Below are 23,166 nucleotides of genomic sequence, written 5' to 3'. Positions count from 1 at the left end.
TTATCCCACGATGTTGTAACCCATTTTTCACCCGGTGTCAATTGTCTAATGTAATCCTCGGTGCTACACTCCCTCTGCCAACCTGGGGAGAGCATTGGACTGACCTCATGCTTCCTTCTATGCATGAGTTGTCCAAGTTGCTTCTTTTCACCTGAAAGGGGGGAGTTTCCCTGTAGCACGTGTAGGGAACACGTTATTCCGTCCAGTTCCTTTCCCCTCCACCAGGAGCCCCGGCTGGCCAGGGGGAGGCATTATAGAGACCAGGATTACTGCATGTTTTTTTTTGTGAGGGTACCTACCCTAGAAGACCCAGGGAGAACATGCAAATCCACACATGCAAACTCCACACAGCGTTCATGTTGTGCATCTCTACTCTTGTGTATCTCTCAGAGGCGCTGACGCTGTGGAGGTCTGTGGTGTACGTGGGCCAAGACGGCAGAGGAGACGCTGTACCGAGGCTCCGAACGGACGATTGCTACGCGCACGCAATACTAACATATTGTTCCAAACTTCCACCTGTGCCATCCAAATGACTTTCCCCCATCCTTCTTGGGATTACGGAGAGGGGTATCCATCTGCGTTTTTCTTTTCTTTGTTGTGACTCGACACTGGTCACTTCTTTTTTGCACAGACTCTTGGACACTTTTTTTTGTCTCTGCATATATTTATTTTTATTTTTATTTTAGGCTAAGCATTATTATTATTATTGTCTTGGTGCAGACACTTATGTATAGGCCTACTGTATATATGTGGGTGGGTGACGTGACGTAACGTTTTCGCTGTCCTCGGTGTCAAACATGTATAAATAAAAAATATATTTGTCAAAAACCTTCTGAATATTGTGCAGGACATTAAGCTTTATGTGAACTTACTCAAGATTAAAACATTTCATTCCTCATTTCTTCAGAATTTTCAACCAAACATGGCAAAACTCATATGGTGTGACTGTCCTGACCTTGTTTCTCAAAGTGGGAACTTGAATAAAACTAAGAAAAAGAATTGCTAAAAATCATTTGAAAATGAATTTAGGCTAAAAAAATGTCTATTTGTGAGCCTATATCTTTTCAAAGTCCCCCAAACCAAAATCATTTGGTGTGACACTAGTTTGGACAAATTAAACAGGCAATTATTTGGACACCTATTGGCTAGAGAGGTCCTTCTTCTGTAAGGCTATTCAGCACTCCCAGCACAACTGCAAGACAGGTGTCTGAGGTGAGTTATGATTTTAACATTTTCATGAAATGCCATCTTGTTGAAACTTTGACAAACTCACCACTTTGGATGTCTGTTGGTGTGACACCTTTTCATTAAAAAAAGCTTAAGTTATTTGAAGTTTTGGTCATATTTCCATGTAGATCTAGGTTGCTTTGTTATAGCTAGCATGCTGTTAGCATGCTAATGTGTACATAGTAGCCTCAAGGTAAACCTAAATGCAGAAAACGTAATATGGTGTGACACTTAATCATAATGGTGTGACATGTCTGCTTGTCACGCCATATGACTTGATTGTCACACCATATGATTTATACTGTATTTAACTACAGATATAACAATAAATAACAAAGTTCCATGTTTCTTTTGTACATTTAAACATTTGTTTTAAACATTTTTACATAAAATGTAATTTAGCTTCATTCAGTGATACTTCAAATTCATCAGACAGAGCAGAAACCCCTTCACAGAAACCTTAACATATTGTTTCAATCTAAACAATATTTTCTCTTTGTCTTAACACGTTGCAAGCCGCGGCAGAACCCTCTGAACAGAGGTAGCGCCGAAGAAATAAGCCATTTATTTACAAACATATTTAAAAAAAACAAAGCCCACATGATAACAACACGTAATGGAGTGCTCGATACAGCGTGTATATACATCCTGCAGAGGTCGGCGATCTTACTTTGGCGAGGCGGAGGGGAGATCAATTCCATTCGTTTACGTGCGGCGAAGCAGGGAAAGGAGCGATAGAGAAGCGGCGCCCGAACGTGATTGAAACCGCGATCCACGAACAGAGACAAAGAGTAGCCATCTTGTGTGTCCTTCTTGTCGAGTTTCAACACTGGGGAGAGTATGAGGCCACTCCTGGCCAGCCATCCATCCAGAATGTGAGTCAACGGCGTGGCCTGCTGGATATTACGAGTATCACACCCAGCACCAGAAAATGACTGTGAGAGCATATTAACCGTTTCAGATAGCTCCAAAAAGACAAAGAGAAGAATGGCCGATGTTTTTTTTTTTTATTATTATCATTTATATCAAAAGTCCGGGAATAGACGTGTGGCTGATGGGACCCAGTAGGAAGTCCGAGGGAGTACGACCAGGCTTAGAAGGTGTTAAACTATACATTCCATTTTCTTTTGTCAGCTGGAAAATGACAAGTGCTGAGAGAACGAGAAAGTACAGGGAGAAACTAAACAATGACCCAGCAAGGAGAGAGGAGCCAAAGGGGCGAGACTGCATTTTCTACGAAGAGCAGGAGGTTGTCTGTGGCATAGCAGAACCGCAACAAGGCAGCCGGTTTGCTACCCTCACCAAATACGACTGGCTGATGTACAATACAGTCTAAATGTATAATCTAATCTGATCTAATACTTTTGTACTTTCACTCACTGGACTGGACAGTGGACAGTGTTAAGGTAGGACCCGAGACAAAACTAGCGAAAATAGCTGATCTACAAGCTCTCAACACGTTGTGCTGCGAGAGCTTGTAGATCAGCTATTTTCGGAGTTGCGCAACCCAGCACTCTTTAGCTAGTGGAGATGTGGTGTAATGTCATGATTCCTAATTACATTTGTTCAACACAAAATGCTGTGTTCAAGTTCAGGAGACTTCGGAAAAAAGCAATTTACCTGAATGCTGAGTTCTGTTTCCACTAATTGGTGTTAATAAAATGTTGCCTTGGCTCCAAGTGTGGCTATGCGCCTTATTGTCTCTTTAGGATCCTTCTGCCGTGGGCCGGCAGAAGACTTAGGTGTGCGTAGCATTCCTGTGCACATCCTCATCATCCATCTACTACTACAATTCTTTCTTATCCCATGTTAAAGCCCTACAATAATATCCTGTTCAGAAATATTAAGGCCATGTTATCCTGGGTAATTGTTTAATCAATCAGTAAAGTTCAGTACTCACTAATAGGTAGGTTAAAACACAGTTTGCTTTGACACATGAAGATATGATCATACGGTGTGACACTAAATCATTTGGTGTGACATTCCAAATAGTGAAAAATCATACCTTTATCAATGATTAAACCAAAAAAAAATGTATGGATTACATAGAGAATATTATCAGGAAGAGTCACAAATATTTGTGTAATTTTAGAGAAAGTTTTGACAGAATACATTTAAAATGTGTTGTAAGATCATGAACATGGGCCTCACACAGAGTGTCGATTATGAAAAAAATATACAGATATAATTAATTTTCAAAAAACTATAGTGGATCACTGGTTAGTTATGATAAAGGACTTTGATAAAGTGAGTACAACAAACTGCTGAATAAAGTCTGATTCCAATAAAATATCTAAAAACAAAATGTATTTCCATAAGGTTGAGAGTGAGTAGAACAAAAGTAAATAACTTTTATGCCTGCAATTTAAAGTTTTTTTAATTTGTTGGGGCGTCACGTCACTGACCCATGTGTATATTATTTTGGCACTATGTTGATAAGTAGTTCCTAATGTCCTAATGTTTGAATGAATGGGCCATTGTAAGTTCTTTGAGTTTGCAATATGCTTAGAAAAGTCCCTTAAAATTGCAATCCATTATAGAAACGTTAAAGGTGATACACCATGCATTTAAAAAGTATTTATATCATATTGTTTATGTCCCAAAAACGTTTTTCAAAAGGTTTGAGGCTAAATTACCACTCCTGAATAGAGAGCCTCTCTCATTTTTGAATGGCTCTCAGAGCATTTCAGCTGCAGTACCACCTTTGGCCTGAACTGCGCCACCCCCCCCCCCCCCCCCCCCCCAAAATCCTTTTGATTTTTTTTTTTTTTTTGAAAAAAAATTTTTTTTGATTTTTTTTTTTTTTGTGATGACGTCACAATCGGCAGATGACGTCACAATCGGCAGCAAATCTGGACAGCCTGTTTTGAGAACCCGTGGGATACTTTTAACCTTCGCCTGCTCAAAACCAGAGAAAGACACAACGGTCAGAAATGGGACTTTGTGAGGATAGAAGGTGCTAGTGGGACCCCAAAAAAAGGTTTTAAAATAGGAAAAGTATTGTTGTGTTGTGTTTTTTAACTGTTCTGTTGATTCTCCTGTATTGTTGATTCTTCTTTCTTGTTTGTTTTTTTGTGCTCGGCTGTACACAATAGTCCTTTTTCTTTTTCTTACTGTCCTGTATCCTGTAACCTTAACTGCTGTGTGACTCTGGGTGACTGAATTTCCCCCTTGGGATAATAAAGGTATCTATCTATCCATCCATCCATCCATCCATCCATCCATCCATCCATCCCTCTCTCTCTCTCTCTCTCTCTCTCTCTCTCTCTCTCTCTCTCTCTCTCTCTCTCTCTCTCTCTCTCTCTCTCTCTCTACTGTTCTCTCTGTGTGTCCATCAGGTCCAGTTGGTCAAACTATAACATTGTCCACATCCAGGATGTGTCCTCTCATTTGACCTTTAAACTATAATAATTAAAATAAAGTTATTATAGTATCCTAGTAATAAATAAAGTATGTCCACATCCAGGATGTGTCCTCTCACCTCATAGTACAGGTGGTCAAACTATATTAACATTGTCCACATCCAGGATGTGTCCTCTCACCTCATAGCCTCGCGTAGCCAGGCTTACTCATCTGCGAAGAGAAAAGCCTGGTGACAATATAAGGCAGAAACCGTTCTAGGAGGTGGGGCTGAATTTTCCCGGAAGCAGTATTTTTTTCACAGTGCGGTGTTCCAGCAAACGTATTCCCTGCACGAAATACTCTGGTCTACGTCTCCTGCTCCGTCGGTTGCGCTCGCAATAAACAATATACAAACAAAAACATTGATTCAAGCAATGTTACACCTATTAAGAGCGAGTTAAGAGCTACAATCTATTTTAGTTTTTTCGCTGGGGAATATAAACAGACCCGCACCGCAAGACGTCCGTTAAACGCAGACTTCCGCTAGAAATCTTGGAACCAACCGGAAGGCATATTGTCTACAGGGTGCTCACCTCATAGTCCAGGTCCAGGTGGTCAAACTCTCCGTTGGTCCTGAAGTGCTGTGTGTGTCTGTCCAGGGTGAAGTTGACGTTGCGTCGGTAGCGTTCGATCACCACTGAGTGCCAGTGGTGGTCGTCCAACAGGCTGCCTGTGGTCACAGAGGTGTGACCCAGGATGGAGCCATACTGGTTGCTGCCTGTTGATGACCAGCACAACACCACCAATGAGAAGAGGATGACCAGCACAACACCACCAATGAGAAGAGGATGACCAGCACAACACCACCAATGAGAAGAGGATGACCAGCACAACACCACCAATGAGAAGAGGATGACCAGCACAACACCACCAATGAGAAGAGGATGACCAGCACAACACCACCAATGAGAAGAGGATGACCAGCACAACACCACCAATGAGGAGGAGGAGGAGGAGGAAGCTCCTTTCGGAACATCTCCCTCCGCTATACAGCTCTGAGATGAGGTTCCTGCTCATTACAAGCCCATTATGAGCTTTTCCGGGGATAGCTTGCCAAGTTTTTGACCATTCTTACCTTCACCAAATATCGTATCCAAAAAGTAAAGGTCCTATTACCCATCTCTCACATGTCTACTTTTTTAACGGCAGGGGGAATACAAGCAATGTGTTGAAATAATACTTTTAAAACAATATTTTGTCAACCAGTTCCATGTTTTTGTCAGCCTGTGGCCATTTCTCTCCCCGACCGCTTGGTGGCAGCAGCACAGATTAATGGCGAGTCACGTGTGCACACATTACCGCTTACGCAACATTTCACTGGGGAACACATGGAACTGGTTGACAAAATGATCGATTTACAAGTATTGTTTCAACACATCGATTGGATTACTCCTGCCGTTAAACAAGTAGACATGTGAGAGATGGGTATAGGACCTTTACTTTTTGGATACATTGTTTGGTGAAGGTAAGAATGGTCAAAAACGTGGCGAACTATCCAAGGAAAAGCTCTTATGGGCTCGTTATGAGCAGGAACCTCATCTCGGAGCTGTATAGCGAAGGGGGAGGTTCCGAAAGGAGCTAAGGAGGAGGAGGAGGAGAAGAAGGTGTGTGCGTGCATGCGTGTGTGTCTCACCCAGGTTGATCTGCAGCAGTAGTCTGGCCCTGTGGAGCTCCAGGGTGATGTAGTCTCCCTGCTGACCTTCACCATGAAGGATCACACCCTCGCTCTCTGAAGTCTTGAACTTCAGTGAGATCACGTCCTTGATGATCTTCATCTTCTTCACCTGAACAAAGGTTTTCACGTGTTAATGAATGACCTCAACACTCTCCAACAATGTTGAGTGATGTTCTGCCTGGACTTTCTGGACTGTTTGGGATATTATTGTAGATATCCCGTTCAGGGCAAATGTTCAGGACTTTACATACAACCAGGCCTGGAATTTCGTCATTTTACAATATTTTAGTCCATTGAAAGAATTTGGTGAATGTAAGGGTTAGGGATGATAATCTAATGTGCAGTGAAATAGATACATTATGGTATTTATAATCTGATCCATGCTCAGCCATGCACCATGAAGTCACTGAATTGGTTTAAAGATGGGGACTCGGGGGAGTTGAGATTTCAGAATCTCAACAAAAGACACTGGTGTCTACATGACAATAAAGAGACACCGGTGTCTACGATCTACATATTGACCAGAAAGAGACAGAGGAGAAAGTGATACAGTCAGCTGGGGCATAAAGGCCACTGTGGCCTCTGGTCATGCCATTGTTTTGAGAGGACACTAACACAGTTTAATAACGCATCATTTTGTGCACATGTTTCAGTGTTTTATGTCATATTTAAAACAGACATTCAACTTGGACTACACATATGTGTAATTTAACGTCCAGTGTCTTATTTTGCTAGTTATTTGCACTTGTCTCTGTGTAGCTAGGTGTTGGTGATTAGCTAGCATGACACATCTTCACAAATAATAGCAATAACTTGAAGGAATGGCCAAATTGATGCCGGTTAGATTCAGAATGAGATATGATTTATCTCACAATAATGACATAATGAGATGTTTATTGTGAAAGAATTGTGACAGTTGTACCTTGAAACGATATGAGATTACTCCCTGTCCGTCAAAGTTGATTACGTCAGACCCTGAGAGAGAGAGAGAGAGAGAGAGAGAGAGAGAGAGAGAGAGAGAGAGAGGGAGAGGGAGAGGGAGAGAGAGAGGGAGAGAGAGAGAGAGAGAGATATTGGATATTGCAGATGTGGAAAAATGCTAAAGAGGTTGAGAAGCTGTGGAGAGGGGTAATCAATAAGGAAATAAAAGGAATTAAGAACATTGCTGTTATTATAGTGAAAAGCAATGACTGTATGAATGACACTTCAGTGTTATATTGACTCTTCAATGTTAGTATCGTCCTGTGAACTATTCCAGCGGCTAGAGGAGGTGCGTGTGTGCATATGTGCGTGCGTGCGTGCGAGAGAGCGATATCAATACGATAAATAAATAAATAAATAAGTGGTGCATTTATAGAGCTACTTTCCCCATTCAACCACCAACAGCAGATGGAACCAGTGGTGTAAAGTAACTATGTACATTTACTTAAAGGGGAAGACCACCCATTTTCAATATTGAACCATGTCATTAATATACCTTAGGGGAGTTGTGTGGAAATAGAAAAAAAGTCTCCCCCCCCCTTCTGTACAACTTGATGACATCACACCATTGTACTTTACAATACAAACCCCCAAATCAATCTTCCAGTTCTAGGCAACACAGAAGGGGGGTGAACTTTTTTTCTATTTCCACACAACTCCTCTAAGTTATATTAATGATATATAGTTCAATATGGGTGAAAATGGGTGGTCTTCCCCTTTAAGTACAATTTTGAGTTATTTGTACTTTACTTGAACGTTTCCAATTTCCAGTACTTTTACTTCTACTCCACTACACCTCGGATCCAAATGTTGTACTTTTACTCCATTACATTTATTTGAAAACTTGAGTTACTAGCTACTTTACAGATATAAATTATAATATTCTAAAACATACATTAATCACTTGTAGCCCTATTTTATATTTTGAAAATATTTTCAAACATTCTGTAGTTTTACTTTTGGTACTCTAAGTACATTTTGATGACAATACTTTAGTACTTTTACTCAAGTACATTTTGAATTCTGTACTTCTACTTGTAACAGAGTATTTCTACATTGCAGTATACTTTTACTTAAGTAAATCATTTGAGTACTTTTTGCACCACTGGATGGAACCATGCAAGGCTGCCCCTAACCCAGGGGCGCATAGCTCAGGGGTAGAGAAACCGTTGTTAGAGCACGAAGGGTTCCCAGTTCGAATCCGGGCTCCCCCTGAGTTAATGTCTAAGAGTCCTTGAGCAAGACTCTGAACCCCTAATTGCTCCCGGTGAGTAGGTTGGTGCCTTGCATGGTTTCCACCGCCACCGGTGTATGAATGTGTGCGTGAATGGGCGAATGTAATGCACAATCTATGTAAAGCGCCTTGGATAAATGCGCTATATAAATGCACCATTTGCCATTTATTGGGAGCACTTTGGGGCCTTTTCCACCAGCAAAGAACCAGTTCAGGTTCTTTCTCCTGCCTATGGGATGGCAACTTTCTTGGAACCTTGGTTCGTTCTTGCGAATAGTTCCGAACCAACTTTTAAGATAAGATGCTGCATTCAAGTTCAGGAGAGTTTGGACAAGGCAATTCTCTTGAATGCTGCCTTCAGGTATGGCATGGAAAGAGGGGCATTTACATTTCTTTCACCATAGTAAAAACTGCATTTATGGCCTGGAAAAGGCACTTTTTACGGACGTATAAAAGGGACAGGGGCTCAAACCCCCTTTGATGTCTATGTGTGCATGTGCCTGACTCCAACTGTTCTCCATCAGAAGCAGAACGATAAGAGAGAGTGTGCATGTGTTGGTGTCATATTTACTTGCTGGTTTTCCAACTGGGACAGCGACGCAGAGCAGGGAATTCAATTTATACTGTAGTGGAAATTGGAATAAAGCACTTGATCAAAGGAACCATGGCACTATTGCGATATCAGCCCTAAGGTTTTTGATTGATTGATTGAATACTTCAAGAATGAATATGCCTGCTAAGAGGATTAGACCCAAGAATGCACTATGGTTTAGTTCCATTGGGGTCCTCTGTACTCAATTCATCGAAAAAAAATCCATATATATAAGGGCGTATATCGGGTTTGTTTATGGTTATGTCGGAGTTACAGTGATGTGGCCGTGGTTCGCCCGCCCGCCCTCCCATGAACCAATTTGAATATAGGATATTACACGTACAATTAAAGTATTCCCTAACCAACACAGTAAGGGTCAAATATTATTGAGTGGGTGCCATGGCATTGGTCCGACATTTCATTGTTCTTACTTCCTACATCCCATTAGTCAGAATCTGGTGAATGTTAACCTAGTGAAAATACTATATGCCTAAACCTAAACCTACGGTAACCCTAAAACCCATAAAACTATGCCTAAACCTAACCCTAAAACCTAACCCTGAACAAATTAGGACTAATGAGATGTAGGACTAATGGGCAGTCCCCATTGAGTGATGTTCGGTCCCATACTCATTTTTGTTCTTTAGAGATTCTGGCCTCGGTCTCATCATTCTCTGTTTTATTCATCAGCTTTGAACTTGTTTATTTAGTGTTGATCCATGGGTTAAATATGTAAATGAGAAGCACAGGGGATCCTGCATCATTAACTCCTCACAAACATGTACACGCTTAACACACACACACACACACACACACACACACACACTTCCATGCACACATACGCCTAAAGATACACACACACTCTTTGATGCCTAGAGATACACATTCTGTAGACTCAAAATGCTAAAGTGAACATGTGCACACACAAGCACACACACATACACACAAATAGGAAAGAACATGCACACAGACACACATGGATATACACACACAGCTTGATTTTATGCCGTTCCATGTAGATTAATTAATAATCGGGTTAGGGTTAGAGGTAATGAAGCCTGGGCAGATCTATTGTGGTTGTTGGATTAAACCCACGTGGAATATTATTATTATTATTATTATTTTTTGTATATTTCCCATCTGCTTGTATATATTATCTGATGTGAGGTTTTTATGTATCCTTTTTACATGGTGTTTTGTAATGTGCATGTCTTAAAGTGTTAGTTCGCCTATTTTTGACATAAAGCTGTGTGAAATACTAATAATTAAAACAGTGGTTAAAAATGTATTAATTGATTACCAGAGTCCTGTGGTCAGAGTTCTGGTCAGTTTCTAATGAATATTAAGTAGTTCCAATGGGGTGGGGGCCATTTGGCGTGGCCCAATCATTGAAAATAGATTAATCCACAAAACTAGCGTAATTTGTATTGTTGGCCTATTTCTACCATATAGAGCGAGGTTTCGTTCTGATCAGCTGACTGCAAAGCACCTTGTTTTGGGGAAATACGTTGCAGCGGCATGGTGATACTGGACACAAAAAATAGTACCATGTGACAGAGGGGTCAAAGTTGAACGAAAGTTGGCCTATTTGGTAGAAATAGGTCAACAATACAAATGACGCTAGTTTTGTGGATTCATCTATTTTTAATGATTGGGCCATGAGCCCCTGCCAAATCACCGGAACTACTTTATATTCATCTAAAACTGATCAGAACTCTGACCATGGGACTCTGGTAATGAATTAATACATTTGTAAGCACTATTTTAATGGCAAGTATTTCACACAGCTTTATGTCAAAAATAGGTGAACTAAGCAGGGTGACCGCAAAGCAGCCAAAAGGCACGCACATCTAAAGCCACAGTTGGCTGGGTGCTAGACTAAAACAGTGCATACAGGTAGATGAATAAAAGTCTGCACACCGATTTATGCTCCCAAAGTTAAAGCTTTACTTGTGGTAACGCTTCGAGCCTACCGGCTCTTCATCAGACCTTCACAATAGCTGTGTAGACATGCATTTATAGTCAGTGTGTCAACCCACACCTGGCCATAGACCAATCAGTCCCCAATCAGTGTCACATGTTCCATGTCACCAATACATATTACATGTCTGTATTTGTACCTTATACATAGTATACATTATATACATATATACACATAATCAATTCTGTTCCCAAGAATTACACATATACAAATACAACAGGACTCAGGCCCTTAGGCCATCATAATGCTACCTAAAAAGAGGCGCCTCTTGTCTATTGTAGAGATAGTAAATATGGGACAAAAATACCTTGATATATCAAAATATATACATAGGAGAGACTGTTGTAAGAGGAGAGAAACTCCATGAATTTATGAACGCTCAAAACAGACATCTACAATTTACTATGGATGCAAGTGTCAAGGAAATGAATTTTTTGGACATTCTAATAATCAAGGAAAATAATGGCCTCAAAACTGATTTATACAGAAAACCCACAGACAGGAACTCTCTTTTACATGGTGACTCATATCATCCTCTCCCTCTCAAAAGGAATCTCCCCATCTCCCAGTTCAACCGCATCAGACGGATCTGCAGTTCCAACGAAGACTACAATATCCAGGCCAAGGATTTGGAGGAACGTTTCCGGAAGAGAGGTTACAAAGAAGCCTGGATAAAGAATGCAACATCACGGTTCTCGGGCACCACACAGGCTGAGTGTCTCACCAGTAAGCGGCCCAAGCAGACCGAACCCAGAGTGTTCTGTGCTCTTGACTATTCACCTGTATCCAACGATATAGAAAAAGCCATAAAAAAAACATTGGCACATTATCGACACAGATCCCGTGCTAAAAAAATGTTTACCCCAACCCCCCCGGGTGGTACATAAGAGGGCCCCCAATCTGCGTAACATGCTGGTGAGGGCTGATTTGCCCCCCCAGCACCCTCATTTTCTGAGTGACATCCCACCTGGAAATTACCCCTGTGGCCGATGTCAACAGTGTAACTTTACACGCAAATCTAACTCGTTTAATCATCCCCATACAGGGAAGAAATTAAAAAATCAAAGGCATAATTACATGCTCCACAGCCAATGTGATATATATTAGTCCCCCAAGGAATCCGCGGAGAAAAAGTTCTGATTCCGCGGTGAACAATCCTGATTCTGCGGAGAGCAATTCTTGATTCCGTGGCTTGAAAGTTTATATTCCGCGGGCATTAAAAAACTACGTAAAATTACCAGTTATGAAGCAAACATAATTTTTTATGTAATAATGAAGTAGAAATGAACTTATGAAATGAATTGCAATACCAAAACACTGTGAAACATTGTGGTTAATAATCAACATCAATATTCTCTTTGTCCCTCTTGGGCAGATTTATTTATATGTGGATGGAATTGGGAAACAGGGATTTGAGGGCAGACAGAAATCACATCCTCTTGTTTCACTCCAAAGTCATTTAGAGCATTGACTGCAGCATTTGCCACTGTTGAATGATTGCATTTGTCTAAGAAAACAGTGTCAACCAGGTAGCTGCGAATTTCACCAGATTCATCCTTGATGAGCGGAGACACCATTATGTTGAGCACACAGCGTCCTTCTGAATCAGAGAGAGAGAGAGAGAGAGAGAGAGAGAGAGAGAGAGAGAGAGAGAGAGAGAGAGAGAGAGAGAGACCTTTATTATCCCAAGGGGGAAAATCAGTTGCAGCAGTGTAAGGTTATTTACAAAGTTACAGAGAAGTATGAAAAAAATAAAATAAAAAGAAGAACAGAGTACAGTAAAGAGCAAGGTACATCAAGAAAGGGAACCTCTCTTACCTCTCTTGCAGTTGTGTATGGCCAGGGATGGCTCCCTCCCCCATTCACTACTCTGTTTTGCAAGAAACTTCTCATCGAGGGAGTGTCAGACCTGGACAGTGGTGTGTTTGTTGATGTACAAGCCTACCAAAACAGAATACAAAACACAATACATTGATTGTACATATTTTGATAGATACTTTTTTCAAATAGTACAATTAAATGATTATACAATGGAGCTAAACTAAAATGATTTATTTATCTACCTTGACTAATTCATACTTTTTTCATATCAAGGTCCAATATTTATTCGTTATTTAATGACATTTAGCCTCTCACTCAGACCCAAAACATAGAATATTTTGTTATTGTTTGGATAACATTTTGTTCAAAATTCTATGCTGTATTGATTTGATGTTGGTGCCATAGATAGAAGAGATAAACAGGCAACACGTTGATAAAAAATAACAACTCTTATACATTCTCTAATTGTGTAGACTTAGGCTATTGTAAATTAATGAATGCAGATGTTTAACAACAATGTAACTCTTGAGAGCGTAAAATTAAAACAAATGGACCCGTAATTAAACCAAATGGACGCTTATGGGTTTCATTTTACCCTCTCAGAGTTAAATATAGCGTTCATTTGGTTACCAACTCTCAAGGACCACCGGTTGAAAACCACTGGAGCACAAGTCAAGAATACATTACTAAAACGATAGCATACCTTCTCTCGTTCCTCTGCAGCCACGGTTTTGCTGGCGATTGTGGTTGTGATGGCTTTTTGTCTTTTTAAGACGGTGTCTGCGGGCGTTGCTTGTTTTTTCTTCTGATGAAAGCAGCCAAGTGGCGGTAATCAAGAACTTTATTCTCCTCCTGTAATTCTGTGTATGATTTAGCTCTTTCAGCATAATATATTCCCCTGCTTACTCTGAGGGCTTGGACCCGGCCTCGTAGCCGGAGGTCGGAGAAATCGCTCCATTACTCCATGTGCGTGAGTGCGTCTTTCTCACCATGTGAGGCTTGTGAGCCAATATAAACAGTCAGACGATGTGCCTAGTTCCTATTCCATTAAAAATCAGCACCATCCGCTCTGGTGTCGTCACCACACACACGAGACACAGCACATGAATGCATGCCACGGCAAACAAAGCCATTTCCGTTTCCGTATCCGGCACGAGGACCGGCTAGGCTGTGAGTCTTGTCCGTCTATATCACCGCGACATCTAGCGGCCGGGATGAAAACTACATGTAAAATTTAATATTCTGCGCCTCGTCTTGTCCTATTCTGCGGACTGCTATGATATCCACGGGAGGCTCTGATATCCGCGGAGGGCTTCGATTTCCGCGAAAATTTCCGCGATCGCGGAATCGCGGATTCCTGGGGGGACTAATATATGTTGAAGTGTCCATGCGGGCTGGCGTATATTGGGAAGACCTCACGACCATTGAAAACCCGCATCGCAGAACACCGTAGTACAATCAGAAACAATGTCATCACTAGCCCTGTGGCTGTTCATTTCTCTAACGCAGGACACAATGTCTCTATGCTTAGATACACAGGTATCGAATCAGTACAACTTCCACGCAGAGGGGGTAACATTAATAATATGCTGTTGAAAAGGGAACTTTTTTGGATACACACATTGCAGACTCTGGCCCCTAAGGGCCTTAATGAGGACTACGATATTAGACCCTTCCTATAGGGTATCTCTGCTACCATGGGTCTGGGTACTGACAGAAAAATGGGTTCTGTGTATGTTGTCTGTATCAGATGTTGATATACATTTGGTGTTTTTTCCTTCTTTTTCCTTTTCTTTTTCTGTTTCAATTAAGGCACTGCCCTGTTTCTCTCCTCTTACAACAGTCTCTCCTATGTATATATTTTGATATATCAAGGTATTTTTGTCCCATATTTACTATCTCTACAATAGACAAGAGGCGCCTCTTTTTAGGTAGCATTATGATGGCCTAAGGGCCTGAGTCCTGTTGTATTTGTATATGTGTAATTCTTGGGAACAGAATTGATTATGTGTATATATGTATATAATGTATACTATGTATAAGGTACAAATACAGACATGTAATATGTATTGGTGACATGGAACATGTGACACTGATTGGGGACTGATTGGTCTATGGCCCACAGGTGTGGGTTGACACACTGACTATAAATGCATGTCTGCTATTGTGAAGGTCTGATGAAGAGCCGGTAGGCTCGAAACGTTACCACAAGTAAAGCTTTAACTTTGGGAGCATAAATCGGTGTGCAGACTTTTATTCTTCTACCAAAAATAGGTGAACTAACACTTTAAATAAATAATATAAAAAAGAAGAAAATAATTCAAATTGGGATATTGCAATACATTATCATAACCCAGAACCGAGGAGTTTGATAGTTGGAGGGCGAGCAATGGATGGATCGATCGAGGGAAATTTGAGTTTGCATGTAGTGAGTGAATGGATGGATGGATGGATTGGATGGATGGATGGATGGATGGATGGATGGATGGATGGATGGATGGATGGACGGACGGACGGACGGACGGACGGACGGACGGATGGATGGATGGACGGACGGATGGATGGATATCTTAAGGGTGTGTTGTTGCAGTTGAAATAGTGAAGTCTATACTCTAGTCCAGGGGTCTTCAACGTTTTCAGGCCGAGGACCCCTTAGTTGAGAGAGAGATGAAGCAGGGACCCCCACAACCTGTTCATAGATTCCATATAGTTTCATTATTTGACAGCACAATCATCAGTGTATCTTGGATTCATATCAATTATTGTTTGTTTTCAGATATTTAACCACACCGTCAATACTTAATACACCAAACATCTTTGCCAAAAGTAGTCGATCTACAAGCTTGTAGATCTGCAATTTTTGGCTAAAGTTTTCGGAATATGGATGCTAGGGTTCAAGTGGTTAATATAAAAAAAATGAAAAAAGTTTCTATCACACAAAGATTTGGAGGACCCCCTGTAGTAACTCTGAGGACCCCCTAGGGGTCCCGGACTCCCTGTTGAAGACCCCTGCTCTATACTGTTCTATTAATACTCCTATACGACAGTGTAATCATGTTCCTGGAATGAAAGATGCATGATTGCACGTGCGTCACAAACACCAGTAATTTATGCAGAGTCTTAATAGAAAATTGCTATCAAAATCAGTGTTTAATAGGACGAGAGCAGAGAGGCTACAAGTGTTAATTTACTGTATCGAACACAGACAGACAGACAGACGGAGCACATGTGCGCACACAGTTTCCATCTTCATGCAATTCATAACGTTGAATTATCTTATAATGACGGAACACCCACTGTGATATCATTACTTTCTCGCCCATCCAATCCATCCACCGTTTTAACCCTGACAGCCCTGGTAACGTGCCCAAGTCGTGTTAGATTTGAACCACTTTAACCATTATTTTATGCATTAACTATTGAAAAATAGCAGATATACAAGCTCACAGCCAACTTGCAGATCTGCTATTTTTGAAAAATCGTGAAAACGTGTGCAAGTCTTTGAATATCTTTGAGACAACGTCTAAACCCTTCCTCTAAATCAGTGGTTGTCGGACATTTTCACGTCAAGGACCCCCAAAATTACATCTATTTGGCCATGGACCCCCATCTCAAAATATGTTGTTCCAGGGACCCCCCAGAAGAAGCAGAGATTTGAGTTACAAAAGTTTGCTTTGAAAAATATATATTGCACACGTTTTCACGATTTTTCAAAAATAGCAGATCTACAAGCTCACAGCGCGGCACCATAGTTAAAGCATTCAATAATTCTAGGCCTAAATGGGTTAAGAGCATGTCGTCGTTGTCGGGTGGAAACCTTGTATGTCCAAAACCTTCCTTTTATTGTTATTACTAAAAACGATTTAAAATAGTGAAACAGCCAATCTACAGTACAAGCACTTATGTGCTTGTAGATCTGCTGTTTTCACTAGTTTTGTGTGAAGGTCTTGTGTGATGAAGCATGCAGGGCTTTACCTTACGAAAAAACATGCACATTTGAAACTTGAATGCCCGACGATATGACATATGATATATTATATTATCTTATCAACATATTGATTGTGCGTGCGCGTGTGTGCATGAGTGCAGTGTTGGGGAAGTTACTTTGAAGGCGTAACTTGTGCAGTTACAAGTAACTCACCATGGCAGTAACTTGATCAAGTTAAAGTTATACTTTAGTTATAACTTAAAAAGTTTCAAGTTACATAGAAAAAGTAACTAAGTTACTTCAAGTTACTTTTTTTCAGCGTTAAATTGAGAATGTACATTTGGTGTACATGAAACAGAATATAATTAGCCTACAAAAAAAGGCAGAAATATGCCTCTCAACTGAGTTTTATGTTTTATTTAAAAAAGGTTGACATTTTCTTTAGTAAAAATCTGTGTTCCTAAAATAAAGTAATAAATAAATAAAAAATCATTAAAAAGAAAATCATGATCTGGACATTTGATAGTCAATCTTAACAAAACTTAAATGTGAAATTATAACTTTGCTTGTAACTTCTTGTAACTTGTAACTTGAGCCAAAAATGACCCAAAAAGTATCTTAGTTACTTGACGAGTTACAGAAATATGAATGTAACTCAGTTACCAGCAAGTTACAGCAACATGTAACTTAGTTACGTAACTCAGTTACATGTAACTTTAACTTCCCCAACACTGCATGAGTGTGACTGTGTGTGTGCGTGCGTGCGTGCGTGCGTGCGTGCACACTCACAGTATTCACATCCATAGAGCTCTATTCTCAGGCCGATGCGTCCCTCCTCACTCCAGTCCAGAGGAATCAGCCTCAGGAAGCGAGACACCATGTGAGGCTGGAGCTCATGATGAACAGAGCTCTCTGAGTTGGAGTTCCCTGAGAAGGCCTGTGGGGGGAGACACATGCACACACACATGCACACACACACACACACACACACACACACACACACACACACACACACACACACACACACACACACACACACACACACACAGTTTACAGTTTACAGTTTAGGCATTTAGCAGACGCTTTTAAACCACACAGAGTAGTCAGTGGGTGCAGGACGTAAGCGGGTGATACACAGGTCTACTCTACACTATAGGGATTTTCCACATTTTTTGGGCTCCCCGACCATCACATGTGTCAGTCCATATTTTTCAATACAGGAATGTTTTACTCCAGCTTGTCCCCAGTGGCGTCAGTTCAGCAAAACCTAGGGTATGGCAAAGATGGGAGTCCTCATGGAAAAGTACAGCTAAACTTAGCATGTTAGTAAACATGCCACAATTAACAATAATGCATTGCACCTGTGCAGCTGACCTGCGGAACCTGGGAATATACCATTTTTTTTTGTCAAGATGGGAAGAATACAATTCTGGAAAATATAATTATAATACCTTGTTGAAGTGACCATTTTGTTAAATTTTGCATTTGTAGTTATTTTACTGTAATTTAACAACATAATAAACAGCGCAGATAGACAAAAAGACATTCATGGATTTATATTTAAAAGTAACTTTTATTTCCCCCCCTGGACCCAGGGTATGGCAGATGCTGCCATACCCAATTGACGCCACCTGCTTGTCCCCCTGTTTCCTTGTTTCCCGCTGCTGCCCAGTAGCGCTCATGTGTGGAGACAGGGAAATGCACTGAGATTCCGGGACAAGGCAAGATGGAGTAAAACACTTCTTTATTGAAAGATATGGTCTGACAGCTGGTCCACCCTTGTTCCCCAGGTTCTATGTTCCCCACAGGTTAATCTCCATTAGTTTTACTGAGGTTAGGGTTAGGGGTAGGTTTAGGTGGTAAGAAAGTGGGGAACATAGAACCTGGGGAACATAGAACCTGGGGAACATAGGTACGTTCCCGTCTGACACGTCAGGGAGTTGGCGGGTCGGTAGAAAACAGATCGGACAATGCGGTGAGCACCTTGGGTATTGCATTTGTACATGTTTGGACGGTAGAAAATGGACGGAAGGGCTCTGCCAGCAGGCCTTCCCCACTCGCAGGGCCGATTCTAGGGTAGAGCGAACGGTGCGGTCGCTCAGGGCCCCGCACCTGCAAGGGCCCCGCGCTAGGCTTGGTTAATTGATTTAGTTTTGATTTCATATTAAATCTTCACACAAACACCACAATCTGCAGGACGGAGACAGACCCTGTCAACCGATTGGCTGTGATATCTCCCGGACAACCACCAACAACCGGCTGACTGTCCCTTCGGGCTATGGGATTTAATACTGTATCTAGTCTTGAGACGCAGACGGGATCCTACAACTTGATTCAGCATTCCCTTCCCTTCCGTTACTTACTTATGAGAGAGTTGAGAGAGAGAGAGCATCATATCTGCGCGAAGTAAGGCCAGGGTAATGTTCTACAAAGTTATGAGGAATCCCATCATCTGACAACATGACAATCTTGTGTCTGATCGATAGACTATAGTGAAGTAAATACATGGTCCCATTCAGCTATTGCATTCATTCAGCAGGAGTCTGCTTGACTGCTTTGTGGCCGTGTACAATTAAAAGCAGCAGAATAAACATGCTTTTCTTACCGTTTTAGAGGTAGAGTTGCAGCATAATTCCATAGCATTTATAGATGCACAGCCACAAAAAATCGTTTGCGCACACGTGCGCGTGCACACACGTGCGCGTGCACACACGTACAAGTAAAAAAATCGCGGCCGGCGGGGGGGGGGGGGGGGGTTGGACTTCGCTCAGGGCCCCGCATTTCTCCCAAACGGCCCTGCCCACTCGCCATTATAACTCTTGTAGCGGGCAAAAGTCTTCAACATAAAAGCACTCTACGACTACAAGAGTTATGATTTATGGCTAAAAGACACGCTGTGTGAGAGGAAAACAGACTTGGATCTAGTGAGAGCTCAGAGGTACAGCATGGGAGAGGGCTGACACAGGGACACTGGTGCCGTGGAATGTGAGACCATTTTGCATTGGTAAACATTTCGCTGTAGGATGGCTGACAACAGCAGGGGCAATAATTGTCAGTGATCCCTTCCAGTGGAGGAAAGTAACTGTACAGGTACTGTACTGTACATTTATTTAGGTACTGTACTTAGAGTAAATACAAATTTGAGCTACCTTGGTGTTCCAATGTTTTATCATTTTACTTTTACTCCACTACAATGATTAAAACTAAATGTACTTACTTTGTGAATTAGAAACATACGTCAACCACTTTAGCCCTATTTACGTTTTGGCCATTTGAAAATATGATACTTCTATTTAAGTTTTTTAAAAAGTGAATAATTTTACCAACACCGATCCATTTAAAATAATTCAAATGTTCAGATGGAGTATCCTCGCCATACAGATGGGTCACCTCCTCCTCATTTGCATAACGACCAGATGCATTCCCTGTGTGGACAATGGCACCGTCCCCTAGCTGCTCCACCACATGGACTATAATTGGCTCTAACGTGACTGACTAAAACTGCAGATGAATTTCCCTCACAGGAGCCCTTCCTATGTATCATTAGAGCCCTAAGAGAGGGGTTCCCAAACGTTTTTTAATCCGAGGCACCCCTACATTATAATTTTCACTCCCAGCACCTTATATTTATAGCATATCATTGTTGTCGGGTGGAAACCTTGTATGTCCAAAACCGTTCGTTTTGTCATCTATAAAATGTACTAAACTAGTGAAAACATCAGATCTACAAGCACACAACTCTGCTTGTAGATCGGCTGTTTTCACTAGTTTTGTGCGACGGTCTTGTATGATGAAGCAGGGCAAAAGACGTACACATTTGAAAGGTTTACAAGATTTCTGCCTGACAGTGACAGTGACGATATTTTAGTGATTATGTTGCGAGGAAAACGTTGAGATAATAGCCATTTTGGTTAGAACTGACTGAAAATAACTTCAAGTTTAAAATAACACTAAATATTTTTTCAAGTGTCCAAATAAATTCCAAATATTATCAGATTATCTCGCGGCACCCCTGGACTGCCGTCACGGCACCCCAGGGTGCCCCGTCACCCACTTTGAAAACCCCTGCCCTAAGATGAATAGGGGCTCCGGTTTTGGCTTTTGATATAGATGATGTGATTAATTTACAGCAGGGGTCTTCAATGTTTTCAGGCCAAGGACCCTTTAGCTGAGAGAGAGATGAAGCAGGGACCCCCTCTACATATTGTATACATATGTGATGGAGATTCTCATCGATTTCATAAATAGATTCATAGACTTGTTTGACACTTAATCACTTAAAATCATAAATTGTCGATAGTTAGTAAACTTGACCTTTCACTCTGTACTTGTTCTGCTCTTTTTTACCTATACACCAAACCTATTTGCCAAAAATAGACAATTTGGCGGCCCCCCTGCAGTAACTATGAGGACCCCCTAGGGGTCCCGGACCCCCTATTGAGGACCCCTGATTTACAACAATAACACTTCCTGGAAGGAAGGAAGGAAGGAAGGAAGGAAGGAAGGAACAGAATAAAACCGAATAAAAACGATAATGAAGGAGTAAACCAAACTGCTGATAGAACCAGCATACATAATGTATAATGATGATTAATTCCTAAAAGTTTTGTGCCACAATTTTGTAGCCCATTTTTCACCCAGTGCCAATTATCTAATGTAATCCTGGGCGCTACACTCCCTCTGCCGACCTGGGGAGAGCAACGGACTGACCTCATGTTTACTTCTATGCACGAGGAGTCCAAGCCGCTTCTTTTCACCTGACAGGGGAGAGATTTCGCAGCTAGACCTAGCACGTGAAGGAACACGTTATTCTAACCAGTTCCTTTCCCCTCCATCTGGCGCCCCGGCTGGCCAGGGGGAGGCAGTATAGAGACCAGGATTACTGGTCTTATTGTTGTGAGGGTACCTAACCTAGGAGACACGGGGAGAACATGCAAACTCCACACAGAAAGGCCTTTTCGCCAACCCCAGCAAGGGTGTGGGTGCTGATGACGTGGAGGAGAGAACACGCCCCCAACGCCCACAGCATCCCCCGGCGGGAATCGAACCCAGGACCTTCTAATTGTGAGGCGACAGTGCTAGCGACCGCGCCACCATGCCCCATAATAATGATGATTAATAGCATTTGAGTGGACTGTGTGTTTAAAAGCATGAATAGTTGGAAGAAAAAATAACAAAATAAATGAGGCAAACAATGCCCCCCCCCCCCCCCCCCCCCCATCTCTCTCTCTCTCTCTCTCTCTCTCTCTCTTTTTCTCTCTCTCTCTCTCTCATTTTCTTCCATGTCTTTTTTGCGCTTGTTTGGTATATCCTGCTCTTATCTTCCTCCAGCCTGGAGGAACATCTCAATTGAAAAGCATCACTATGCAAAGCGAGGGGGAGGACGAGCATTGGTAGGAGGAGGAGGAGGGGGGTGAAGATGAGTAAAAAGTTGTGAAGTGGAACCTTAGAAAGACTCTGCTTACTCGACCATTTAATTCTCTCTGCAACAGAATGAAGCCATTAACCAGACAAACCGCTGTGTTGAACTGTGCGTGTGTGCGTGTGTGTCTGTGTGTGTGTGTGTGTGTGTGTGTGTGTGTGTGTGTGTGTGTGTGTGTGTGTGTGTGTGTGTGTGTGTGTGTGTGTGTGTGTACATTTTAGTTAACTTGAGAGCTTAGCTACTTTAAAGTGTTGCTTAATTGGACACACCAAGGTCATTTATAGCTACAAAAGTGACAAAGTGCTGACAGCAACTTTCAGTTTAGACTGCGTGTGTGTGTGTGTGTGTGCGTGCGTGCGTGCGTGCGTGCGTGCGTGCGTGCGCATGTGTGTGCGTGCAGCTACTGAATATTGAGCATAAGTGAAACAGCTAAGCTGCAGAACATTGCATCAACAGCCTCATACAACAGCTTCAAAACCCACTGAATACCAGTTGTAAATGTCAATGTGATTTATCTCTCACACACACACGCACACGCACGCACGCACGCACGCACGCACGCACGCACGCACGCACGCACGCACGCACGCACGCACGCACGCACGCACGCACGCACGCACGCACGCACGCACGCACGCACGCACGCACGCACGCACGCACGCACGCACGCACGCACGCACGCACGCACGCACGCACGCACGCACACACACACACACACACACACACACACACACACACACACACACACACACACACACACACACACACACACACACACACACACACACACACACACACACACACACACACACACTAGTCTAGTAGGAAAGGGGAGTCCGCACACATAGGGTGATTTTTTTTCCCACCACCTGTATTTTTTCTTAATCCTATATTTTATATTTT

General features: G+C 41.9%; 1 protein-coding gene across 1 annotated transcript in view; it reads right to left on the bottom strand.

The window, feature by feature from the left end:
• LOC308307179 (contactin-associated protein-like 2) overlaps positions 1 to 23,166 on the bottom strand; it is a gene marked incomplete at its 5' end in the record, with an annotated part of 419,567 nt that overhangs the window by 201,321 nt on the left and 195,080 nt on the right. Inside the window, 4 exons of the mRNA XM_080752350.1 lie at positions 5,163 to 5,347; positions 6,263 to 6,413; positions 7,227 to 7,279; positions 17,631 to 17,778. Of these exons, the coding sequence (XP_080608476.1) occupies positions 5,163 to 5,347; positions 6,263 to 6,413; positions 7,227 to 7,279; positions 17,631 to 17,778 (537 nt within the window). The remainder of the gene's footprint in view (positions 1 to 5,162; positions 5,348 to 6,262; positions 6,414 to 7,226; positions 7,280 to 17,630; positions 17,779 to 23,166) is intronic.

Source organism: Nannobrachium achirus, assembly GCF_963921795.1.
Source record: "Nannobrachium achirus genome assembly, chromosome: 21".
NCBI lineage: Eukaryota > Metazoa > Chordata > Actinopteri > Myctophiformes > Myctophidae > Nannobrachium > Nannobrachium achirus.
Note: the sequence above shows the minus strand (reverse complement) of the source record. Positions and strands in the feature narration are given on the sequence as shown.